The sequence below is a fragment of the Rhinolophus ferrumequinum genome, chromosome X, assembly GCF_004115265.2.
Source record: "Rhinolophus ferrumequinum isolate MPI-CBG mRhiFer1 chromosome X, mRhiFer1_v1.p, whole genome shotgun sequence".
Lineage (NCBI taxonomy): Eukaryota > Metazoa > Chordata > Mammalia > Chiroptera > Rhinolophidae > Rhinolophus > Rhinolophus ferrumequinum.
In genome coordinates this window covers 25,629,555-25,641,979 of record NC_046284.1, presented here as the reverse complement: position 1 = coordinate 25,641,979, position 12,425 = coordinate 25,629,555, and the positions used below count along the sequence as shown (strand labels likewise).

Sequence of the window (12,425 nt, the reverse complement as noted above, 5' to 3'; positions counted from 1 at the left end):
AGCCTTTCCTTGAATGTGGGGATTGCCTTTGGCTTCCTTAGCACTGCCTGCAGAACCCGAGCTCTGCATATTGGTGATCACTAATAGCCACCTTGGATAGCAAACACTGGTCCTCCTTTCAGTCATTAAGTTCAGAGGGTCCTCTGGACCCCTATCCCCTTTCCACTCAGATTTATGAAAATCTATAGGCATCATCTTACCTACCAATTCCTACCAATTTCAAGTACATCCATTGAGATGTCCCAAATTGGGACAGTTTTCAGCTCTCCTAGCTTCAGAAAATCTCTGCTGAACCCACCATTTGTATAGTAGCAGTCTTCTCATGTTCTCAATCTAAATATTCCTTCCTTTTGATTGGTCTTACTCTCCTCTTTTGCTTCAGCTTCCTTTTGAACTCTAATGGGCAAGGCCCAGGTGTAGCCTCGATTTTGTCATTTCACAGTGGCCTGAAGAATCCAACCAGATAATGCTGCATGTTAGTTTACCACTTCACGGTGGCTACTTAAACCCTACAACTAAGCAACCTAAGATTCCTAGGAGCAGATAAAACCCATATGCAACCTGTCACTGTTTAGTTTTCATTGCCAAGATAATTCTACAAAGTTAATGAATAGCTGGGTTAGAGTGGAGGAGGGGCAGAGAATGAATGAAGAGAAACTGTCCTTGGGTGGACAGCCTGTTCTGCTTCTTGGCAGGACTTGTGTACATGGTGAGCCACTGAGGATACAGTTGTCATCATCACCATCATCAGAGTGCTTTTATGAAGGGCCTAAAGCTAGGTCTGCACAGAGAACTACTCTGGACCTTCATTTTTAGACCATGCATGGTCTGAGACCAGCTATTGATGTGGACACATGCAAGATGGATTCAAATCGTCAATATGGCTTAAATCACACATTATATGCCACCATCTCTTCTATGCGTTCCTGATTATTTCTGGGGTAACATCTATCAAGCGAATATATCTTGTCTCCTCAAGGATATTATTAGCTCCTTGAGGGCAAAGAGCCCCCAACCTTACACTCCTGTCTACAGACTTGCTGTACCAGACTAATAAATGCTCAGTAAGGCTCATTAAATCAACCAGATCTGATGGGTAGAGGAAGAGTACCTTTCAAGCTGATTAACTTCTTCAAACCTCAGTTTCTCCGTCTATAAAATGGGGATGGTAACTATAGATTTTATGGGGTTTTTTTGAGGATGGAGGGCCAATACATGCAAATTGCTTAGCACATAACCTAGCATTATCTGGTCAATTGTTAGGTATCAATTTAACAATATTAATTTCTGCTTCCTGCCTAAGTAGGAGAGAGATGATGGAAATGGGTGAGTGTAGCAGCTTTCACACAAATCTGGATATGCCATTAAGCCTATGGTGGCCGACTGGTCAGTTGCCTATGCATTGGAATGAGAAACTAAAAAGATTTACCCTCTCACAAGTATTCACTTTTCTGCTGTTAACTCCTGAACAGGGATACTTTGGATGTGTGTGTGTGTGTGTGTGTGTGTGTGTGTGTGTGTGTGTGTGTGTGAGAGAGAGAGAGAGAGAGAGAGAGAGAGAGAGAGAGAGAGAGAGCGAGCGAGCGAGCGCGAGTGGCTGGGAGTGTGGGAGTGAAGGCCGAGTGGGTGTTTGCACTGGGAGCTAAGGCTGGGGCTAAAGTTGCCATATTAGGCACCGTTTTCGGTCTTTATTCAGTAAACATTTATAGCTAACCCAATCAATACCAGGCGTCGTCCAGGAGTTGGGGGTCTTGCAGTTGACCAGGCTCTCACCCTTGCCCCATTTCACAAAGGGAGGAAGCAAGGTACCAATGAAAGAGCCTCTGGAAAAGCGAACCCACTCAAGAATAAAACCACTTTTGCCTGAGCTGGTGCGCAGGCGCCCTGCCCCTGGCGGCCGAGCTCTTCCGGCGCGGCTTGAGCTCCGCCTAGTCCAGTGGGCGCACTACGCCGGCGCCGTACATGCGCAGTGCAGCCTCTCCCGGAAGTCCGTTGCGTCAGTGCTGAGCGCGAACCTGTGGAGATGAAGTAAGTAAGGCCTCAGCTTCTCCCCAAGGACGGGGACGGTTGGGGCCGGGCCCTCGCGGTTGTCCCACTGGGCCTGGGGTGGTAGAACCCACTGGGGCTGAGGTGGTCTACCCGGCCGAGGGGCGGGAGTGGCTCAGATACTAGAAAACCAGTTCCCCTAGTTTTGCTCTTCCTTACCCCTGGCCAGGCCGCATTTACTTGTCCGTTTTTCCACCCCCTGTGCAGCCCTTTAACTAAAGTGAAGCTGATCAATGAGCTGAATGAGCGTGAGGTCCAGCTTGGTGTGGCGGATAAAGTGTCCTGGCACTCCGAGTACAAAGACAGCGCCTGGATCTTCCTTGGTGAGATTCACATCTTTCTTCCGCAGTGCTCCTCATTCTTTCCTGAACTGCTTCCTATCATTTGAGCGTTTCCGCCCTTTATTCCTCCCGACATTCATCACCCACTTTATTTCTTTCTGCTGTCTGCCCATAAATCAGTTTTCCATATCTCTTTTCTCCCCCATGTCTAGTTTACTCTCCCTGCCAAATCAGTGCTCTGATAGTTACTGCCATTGACATTACTAAGAATCTTGCCACTTTGTTTCTCAGACTATTATTTTATAATTTTTAAAAATTTTCAGTTACGGTTGGCATACAATATTATATTAGTCTCTGGTGTACAACATAGTGATTAGACATTTATATTACTTATGAAGTGATCACCCCGATAAGTCTAGTACCCTCTGACACCATACATAGTTATTACAATATTGTCTATATTCTCTATGCTATATTTCACATCCTTGTGACTGTTTTTATAACTGGCAATTTGTACATATTAATCCCTTCCACTTTTTAATCCATTCCCCACCCACCCCCCATCTGGCAGCCATCAAAATGTTCTCTGTATAGGAGTTTGTTTCTGTTTCGTTTGTCCATTTAGTTTTTTAGATTCCAAATATAAATGAAATCATACGGATTTGTCTTTCTCTGTCTCAGACCATTATTATTCTCTTTCCCCCATTATATAGCTGGGGAAACTGAGGCGCTGAGAAGTTAATGGACTTCTTAAGGTCACACAGTTAGCAAGTAGAACAGCCAGAACTATGGGATTCTAGAACTCATGGTCTTAGCCACTATCCCATATTAATGCTAACTCCTCCCCATCCCAATCCCTTTTCTTTCAGAATTCATTTTCCTCATCTGATTAGCTCCTGCTTTCTGTCCATTGCCATATTACCATCTCTATATTCACTTTGTGTTACATCTAGTAATTTGACAGTTTGTTCAAAGAGGTTATTGCACCAGACTTGGTGCTAAGCACTTTATAGTCATTGCTTTATTTAATTCTTATAGCAGTTCTGTGAGGTTAGTAATAATATCCCCATTTTACAGGTGAGGAAGGAAACATTTGCAGGGGAATTTATTTCCTATGAAATACTTAACAGTTGTCTTTATAATCCTTAGTCTGTGTGAGTGGGGTTAATATTTGCATATTTAAACTAATTTTGGATCTTAGCTGTGAATTTGTGGGTAAAGAGCAGATGAGTTCAACATATGTTTGTGGAAGCAGAGTTTTGTGCTGGAAACAATCTGCTTTGTCCATAAGAGTTTAGATATGAGAGGGATTGATTAGTTTGGTTAGTGGTGATCCTGATCTTTCCACTCAAAGTTAGTCACTCCTTTTTCTGTATTGCTGCTGTATATGTGCTTCTGCCATTGCATCAGACTGTGAGTTCTCTGAGGGCAGGCCCTGTGGCATACTCTTCTTTGCACCCCCAGTGCCTAACTTGGTGCATGATATATAATAGACACTTGGTAAATGTTTGTTGAACTGAAATGTGCTTTTCTCTTCTAGGTGGGCTTCCTTATGAACTGACTGAAGGGGACATCATCTGTGTGTTTTCACAGTAAGTCCGCTTTCATTTTCTGCCTTCTGCGTCATGAGAGTAGTTTGCTTCTATAATGCATTTTGTGGTATCACAAAACGATTTATTTCTGGGCTGACTGGCCTACCTGCATTGGGACGACTGGAGCTCCTGCTGTAGTCTAGGTCATTCCCAGGACATGGTTCTGGAACTCTCCCAGTGTGAAAAATCGTAGAAGTTGGATGATTTAGGAGCTGTCTTGGGGATTCTGGTGTATTTATACTGTTTTTTTCAATGGGGCTTGTTAAGTGTTTGCCTACACTGGAATAGACTGGAACTCCTAGGAAGATACTGCTCGTATGTTGGCCCATCTTCTCAGACTCCTACAAGCTGGGGATAACTCATGAACACAGGGCCTTTCTGAGCCCACACCTGTGTGGCCTTGTAGAATTAGGGGAAAGCACAAAGGAATTGGTGAAAAAAGCAAAAGTTTGCTTTCTTTCCTTCCGAATGAGTATAAGGTTGGTGAACAGAGCCAGTTATTTTACCCAGAGAGTGAGAATCACAGGCTGATGAGGAATAAGGATGAGTAGGAGAACCTTATATTCTTTATTCTATGAGATTATACCAGCAACACTGGATGGGGGAGGGTCTTGGCAGCTCACACTGGTAGTGGCAGCTGGTGGGAGAGGGGCTGGGCACAATCCCAGAACTACACAAAGTGGTTAGACAGCCTATAGGGCCAGAGGACCTTGGCAGTGCACAGCAGAAGGCAGTAGCCCCTGGGTTGTGTAGCCCTTGGGCAGAGGACTGTTGCTGAGAAGTTGGAGAGCAGGTATAGGCAGAGGTCCATAGCAAACAGGCAGAGGTCCATAGCAAGCAAACACAGCCAGCACACCCTGGCAGAGGCATTGCCATGGCAGATGATGATTGGGGTCATCCCATAGGCAGAGGGCCCTGGCTGAGTGGTTGGGCAGCATATAGGGTAGAAGGCCATGGGAAAGAAATTGGGCAATACACGTCACAGGGCCGTGGTGGAGGGCCTGGGCAGACCACACTGGTAGAGGGCCCTCGCAGGGACAGAGGCTGCTTCCTCCAACTTTTGGTTGTCGGGAAGTTCACAGCAAGTGCAGCCTATAATTTCTAACCCTTCATGGAACCTCTGCTCGCTCCAGCCTGACATCTAGGAGCTGTTTTTGTCTTATTTGCATTGAGTGATGATCAGCTAGTGTGTGTTTATTCTAATTCTCTACTGTGGATACGCACATTGCTCTCCATGAAGATTGCCTTGGCCACTGATAACTGGCTTTCAAAAATATTTTGTTTTCTGATTATCAAGGTAATGTATAGTCATTAGATAACATTTGGTGAAAAGGTATAAAGAAGACAGTGGAATGTACTTCATGGAAAAACTGTTAGCAGTTTGGTGTACTTACCACCTTTTTAAAAAATGTTGGGTATTTCCAATATTTTGCTGTTATAAATTATACTGTGATGTACATTGTGGTATCTACATCTTTGTATGCATTCCTGATGGTTTCCTTGGTGAAATTACTGTATCAATATGTTAGCATTTTTAAGATTTTTTTTTTATCATAAACATTGCCAAATTGCTGTCTGAAAAGGTTGTATCAATTTCCACTGTCACTAGAATGCCTAATTTTTGTGAATCCTACTGCAATGGTTAGTTTTAAAAATATTTGGCATATGGCTTCTCGTTATTATTTTGCTTTGCCTTTATTTCCTCATCAGTGAGGTAGAACATCTTTTCATAGATTTACAGGCCATTATTATTTCTTTTTCTTTGTCACTTGTCTATTCATGTCCTTTGCCTGTTTTTTTTTTTTTTATTGGTGTGTTCCTCATTTTCTGATTAATTTTACAAGAGGCCTTCATGTATTAGGGATATTAACTCTTTGTTATAACACTTTGTCGTGTATTGTATTATATAGACTTACTGTTTTAAAAGTTGATGTGTTATACTACGTTGCCATCATCATTATTTCTTGATGTTCAAATTGTTCCAGTTTGGTCTGCAGGATCCCTTCAAGCCATCTCCTGTGTTCTTTTTTTCTGTAACTTATTTTTAAATAATTTCAGGCCTAAAACTGAAAAGTTATAAAAGAGTATAAAGAATACCTTTATTTCACTCAAAGACCCCAGATGTTAACATTTTACCACCTTTGCTTTATTATTTCTCCCCATGTATACATATTATTGTTTTCTGAACCATTTGAGAGTCAGAGTTAGTTGCAAACATGATGCCTGTTTATCCCTTAATTCTTCAATGTGTATTTTCCCCAAAAAACAAGGACATTCTCTTGTTTAATCTCAGTATAGTGATCAAATTTAGGAAATCAACACTGATACAATATTATTATCTAATCTATAGGCTTTATTCAACTTCACCAGTTGTCCTGGTGATGTCCTTTAGAGCAAAAGGAAAAAAATAGCTTTCTGATCCTTAATCTGTGATGTAAATTGCAAATACTACTTTCTCCTAGTTTGTCATTTGTCTTTTGACTTTGCTTATTGTGATTTTTATGCTATGCAAAGTTATTTTTTAAATTTTTATGCATGTTTCATATGATCAAATTATCTTATGGTAAAATGGACTTTTTAGGGGGTGTACCATCCTATGAGTTTTCGTACATGTATAGATTTGTATAATCACCCCCACAATTAGGATGAAGAACAATTCCATCACCCCCAAAACTCCCTCATGCTGTTGCTTTATACGTAGTCTCTCCCTCTAGTACTTTATGTGGTCAAATTTATCAGTCTTTTTTTCATTGCTTCTAGATTTTGAGTCAAAATTAGAAAATATTTCTTCCCACCCACCCATCCGTGTTCTCTTCTAGTGCTTATATGGTTTCAATTTTATGCATTGACATCTCTGATCCATTTAGAGTTATTCTCGTGTATAGTGTGAGATATGCATCCAATTTCATGGTTTTTTTCAAATGGCTATCTAGTTGTCCCAACAACACTTATAAACAAAGTTCATATTTTCCCCAGCAAATTGGGATGTCACCCTTATCATATATTGATTTTTCCATATATACTTAAGTTCCTTTCTTGGCTTTCTATTCTGTTTTATTGTTCTATCTGTGTCTTCATGTGCCAGTACCACACTAAGTAATCATAGAAGCTTTTCAGTGTGTTTAATATCTGGGAGAATTACTCCTCCCATTGTTCTTCTTAAAAGTTTTCCTAGCTATTCTGTTAATTTTTCCACAAGAACTTTAAAACTTACCCAGCTCCGGGGGTGGGGGGGCGGTGGGGGGAGAATCCACACAACTTGTATTTTTAATTGAGATTACATTAAATTTAAATATTAACTTGGGGGACGATTTTGATAGCTTTATGACGTTGAATCATCCTATCCAACAACCAAGGGATGTCTTTATATTTGTTCAAATCTATGTTTGTGTCTTTTAGGAGTTTTAAAAAGTTTTATTTATATAGGTTTTATACATTGCTTGTTAAGTTTATTTCTAAGTTTTATCTTTCTGCTATTATAAATGGGATTTCTTTTTCATTATATCTTCTAACTGATTATTGTTTGTATGTAAGAAGGTGATTTATTTTGGTTAACTTTAAGTCCTGTCATCTTACTGAATTTGTACTGTTTGTTTCTGTCATTGTTTATCATTGATTCTCTTGGGTTTTCTATATATACTACCATTATGATCTTCAAACAAAGATAGTTTTACTTCTTCTTTTTTCATTTCTTGTATTTGTTTTCTCCTAATTGCATTGGCCAATACCTACAGTACTAAATAGTGTTAAATTGTTCCTGGTCTTAGTTGAATTGTCTCTAGTATTTTCTGTTAAGTAAGATTCTAGATTTTGGGCCAAGATGTATGTATGTGATTATGTTATAATGTGTTTATCAATTGCAGTTTTATTTTTATGATTTTATTTTTAAATGTATGACACTTAACTTATGTGGAATTTATCTTTGGATAAGGAGTGATGTAGAATTTTTTCTATATTTAATTTCTGTTTTTATCTTTATTAATACTCATCTGCTTTTCTTATATTTGCTTTCTTTTATATTCATTCTTCCTTTTTTAACAGTAAAATTCTTTAAGGTTACAGATTTTCCCGAGTATAGTTTTAGACACATCCCATAAGTTTTGGTATATATTCTCATTTCTGTAATTTTCTAAATAGTCTGCCATTGACTTTATTTCATTTTCTCTTTCATTCAGTTGTTATTCATGAGAGCAGGTTTCCAGTTCTAGTTAGTAGGGTGTTTTTTATTTAAAATATATTTCCAGCTTTACAATACTGTGATTGGAGAACCAGGTCTGTTCTACTTTTGGAAGTTATCGAAGTTTACTTTGAGACCTATTCTGTAGTTGATTTTAATATGTGTTTCATGGATTCTTGAGAAGAAATTATCATCTTTTTATAAGATTCAGCTATATCTCTGTATCTACTAGTCTGACATTAATATTTATTAACAGTATAGTTGTTATAGTATTAATTATGTTTATTTGTATTTATATTACATAATTATATATCAATTATAGTAATTCCTCTGACCTTATTTTTGTCAGCTTTGTGTTATAAATTTAAAGCGGTGGGTTAAAATCTCTCATAATTTTCACTGTTAGCTTCTCTTTGTATTTCTAATAGGTTTTTAATTAATTGTTTTGATTTGTTAATTTATGCATAAAGTTTAATGACTTACACCTTTATTATGTATTAGGACCTTTTTTGTGGGACCTTGAATTCATCTTTGATCTTAATATTACCACTCATTTTTAAATTGAATGTTCCTACTATGTCCTTGTCTAACTTTTTATTTTTAACCTTTCTGTGTCATCTTGTTCTAGATGTGTCTCCTGTGCAGACTGTATTAGTTGAATTTTGTTTTGTTATCCAATCTGAAAGTTTTTGCATTTTATATTTTTTATTTTTTTAGTTTTTGCATTTTAAATCAGTAATGTCTTTATTCTTTTATAAAATAAATAGATATGGGGAGATTGTTAACATTAATCTAGTACGGGACAAGAAAACTGGAAAATCCAAAGGATTCTGTTTTCTCTGCTATGAAGACCAGAGGAGCACAATTCTGGCCGTTGACAATTTTAATGGGATCAAGGTGAGTGTGTTTGCTAAGCAGTATTTGGCTGGACTTTTATCATGTAGGGGTTTGGTTTCATTCCCCACCCGATCTCCACAGGCTCAAGGACAGCACTGGTCATCTGGGTGTGGTGTGAGTATTAGAGAGGTGTGGGGACATACTGACCAGCAAATGATCCCAGGCAGTAATTCCATTGGCTCATGACCCTCCCATCTTATTCTTTTTTTCCATCTCTTAACAACTCTCTCTCCAAGAGCATAGGTGCCATGCCCACCTCACCATCCTCCAACAGACCTCTATATCTCACTTTTTTTCCCTCACACTCCACTCTCATTTCTGGTGTATTGGAGGACAAAGAAACTAGCATGCTGTCCTATGTCAGGGGATTTGGGGCTCTGTCATAGCTTCATGACCAAGGACATAACTGTCTATGTCTATCCTATGTCTCCCTTGACTTAGCAATACTGGGTCCTGGAAACTCTCTAGTTAAAATCTGATGACCAATTCTACAAAAGTAACTCATACTGAAGTTTACTCTGTTCCCTCTCACCCCCAGCCTTGTAAGTGAGACATTGGGCTGAGGAAAGGGGAGGGGGCAAGTCAGGTTTATCAGTGCTCCACATAGTCCCTGCACTCATTTAGGAAAAGCATTGTCACAGGTTGAGGGGTGACTCTTGACTTGTTTAGTTTTTCACTGATTGAACCAGTATGGAACAGTTGGAGACTGTAGGACAGAGTGGAACAAGGTTCTAGGTTTGGTTTTTAAGAGAGCCAGCAGTCAAAGGGAGTCACTGTAAAAGGAAGGTTTTCAAAGATACTTGGAAATGGGAAATAGGATAGACGGCAGAAGCTGCTTAGGCATAAAGGTAAGAATAAAAATCTACTCTTGTACTAGAACTATAAAAGCCAGACTTTGAATATTTCAGATGGCTTTGCCTATATAATAAGTTTGCATCTGCCTGAATGTTTTTGTTTTAAGTGAGGGGTAAATGTTTTGTTGCTCACCTAGCGAGTTGTGATTTGCTGTGAAAGTATCAGTGTGAGCCAGTTGTTTCAGTAGGGTGGGGTAAAATGAGGTGTGAGGGCTTAAGAAAAAAGACAGTGGTCTTTTCAGGACTGGATGGAGTAACCAAGTGATTGAATATTGCTAGGAAAAGAACAAAACAAAACAAGACAGTGGTCTTTCTAGTTTCCTTCCCCCCTTGTACCTATCGGTCTGCCTTGGCCTCATCCTAATTGCTGTGTCAAGGAGGCAACATTGAGCTCAATTTCAGGAATTCCTTCCAGCTGCCAGGCTTTGACACAGTATGTTTCACTGTAAATTAATGTTACGTATTGAGGGTAATTCACTGTGCATCTAAATTATCACAGTTTTCCCTGCTGCTTGTGGGCAGAACTTCCCAGCCCTTTTCACTTCATGGCACAGGTAGAACATGAAGATATTTGTATGGCACACTGGGCTAAGCTGAGGAGGCTGCCTAGTACAACTGCCCTGGGGACTCTAGTTGCCCCAGGCCCCACCTGGCTGCCCTGAGGGCTGAGCAAATTAATATCTAGGTATATGTGCTATGACACACCAGTTGGGCAGGTCTGTTTTAGAGATTTTCCCAGAAACAGAATTAGAAGGAAGGTAATGGGTGTAGTTCAAACCATGGCACTCCCCAGCTGGATTCAAATAGTTTTATAGGAGGGCTGTCTTTGCTGAAATATTGTTTATCTGTCTTAGATCAAAGGAAGAACTATCCGAGTGGATCATGTGTCTAACTATCGGGCTCCAAAAGACTCAGAAGAAATGGATGATGTGACCAGAGAGGTCCAGAATAAGGGCTGTGGGGCTCAAACCCCCTCACCGAATTCATCTGAGGGTTCTGAAGATGACAAACCCACCAAAAAACACAAAAAAGGTAAAACGTTAAGACCCAAAAGAAGATTCTGGGTAGTGTTGGTGTTTGCAATTCCTGGCGTTCACTGAGAGTTGATAATCAGTTCTTCAGTGTGGAGCAGGGGGAGGTGTGGGAAACCTTACTTTAGTTAGGAAAGGGGAGGTATCAGCGGAAGGCTAATGTTATGGGTTGAATTGTGTCCCCTAACATTCGTATGTTGAAGTCCGCAGAAAGTGACTGTATTTGGAGGTATGAGATATATATATATATGGTGTTTTTTTTTTCTTTTTGGAGATGGGATCTTTAAAGAGGTAATTAAGGGTGAAAATTGCCTTATACAGCAACTTGACATATCAAGGGTGACAGATCCAGCTTGGCTTCTTAGAGATACTTTTCTGGAAGTATATAGACTATGACTGCTTGGCACTAATGCCAAGGATGTTTTTCTTTTGCATATCCCCCATCTCCCTTTTCTTATTGATTGCACCACTTTTTCCCTCCAGACAAAAAGGAAAAAAAGAAAAGAAAGAAAGACAAAGAGAAGAATGACCGGGAGGTACCAACAGAGCAGCCAGCCTCCTCATCTCCCCGAAGCAAGACAATAAAGGAAAAGGACGACCCTGGCTCGAAAAAGCACAGCAGCAAGAACTCAGACAGGGGTCAGAAGTCAGAGTCCAGGGAGACGTGCAAGCACTACCCCAGCTCTCCTGAGAGCAGGACGACCTGCCTCAGGGGCGCAGAGGACCGAGAGAGGGAGCCGAAGAAGGAGAAGCCCAAGCATGAGCACAAGTCCTCAAGCAGGAGGCAAGAAAGAGAAGAAAAGAACAGGGATAGGCACAGAGGTCGAAGCTCAGACAAACATTCTAGCCGACATGAGGGGCGTTCTGAGGGGCATAGCCATAGAAGTAGAAGTAGGAGCCGAGATAAATCCCATAGGCATAAAAGGGCCCGGCACTCCTGGGACCGGGAGCCCTCGAATCCCAGTGATCGCAGGCATCATCACTGAAGCCACAGCCTCGGCAGCTGCTTGGTAGAATTGGAAATGCAGTTAAATTCAGTTATGCTTTTACTGTTTCTGTATGTAAAATCTTTGAGGCTGAATTTTTGAATCCCTTGGTGTTAGAGTCATTGAGAGAGCTGTAGTTTCAACAGCTAAATGCCCTGGAGTTTTGAGCAAAATCCATTGCCCCTGGGAATATGCTTGGTATTTATCAAAGTATGTATCCTAAAATTGGGTTCATATATATGGCCCTTGAATTTATGACCCAATTTATGATGAAATGTCCAGGAAAGGGGAAATGCCAGGTAATTCTAGAATTCTAGTTTTCATGCTGGATGTTTAGAACCCTTGCAGTGACCTTTCCAGTTGGCAGCTAGACCCATAGAGTAGAGATGTGTGGCTTAACTAGGTTTGGACAGCTTGATGTGAATGTGATAATTATTGGTAATATCAGCCTGCTCCCTCCCCACCCCTTCCTGTTTTTGAATATTTAAACATCTTTTGCTTTTTTGCTTTTTTTTTGTTTTAGTTGTTATATGTCTCCGTATTTTTTTCCTTACAAATTTA

General features: G+C 40.2%; 1 protein-coding gene across 1 annotated transcript; it reads left to right on the top strand.

Annotated features, from left to right (window-relative positions):
* The first annotated feature begins 1,908 nt into the window (after window positions 1–1,908).
* Window positions 1,909–12,425, top strand: RBMX2 (RNA binding motif protein X-linked 2). The gene is given in 7 exon segments (XM_033107221.1): window positions 1,909–1,992; window positions 1,994–2,028; window positions 2,254–2,369; window positions 3,868–3,919; window positions 8,864–8,993; window positions 10,702–10,879; window positions 11,362–12,425. Coding segments are annotated over 7 exon segments (1,044 nt in total). The 5' UTR covers window positions 1,909–1,962; the 3' UTR covers window positions 11,865–12,425.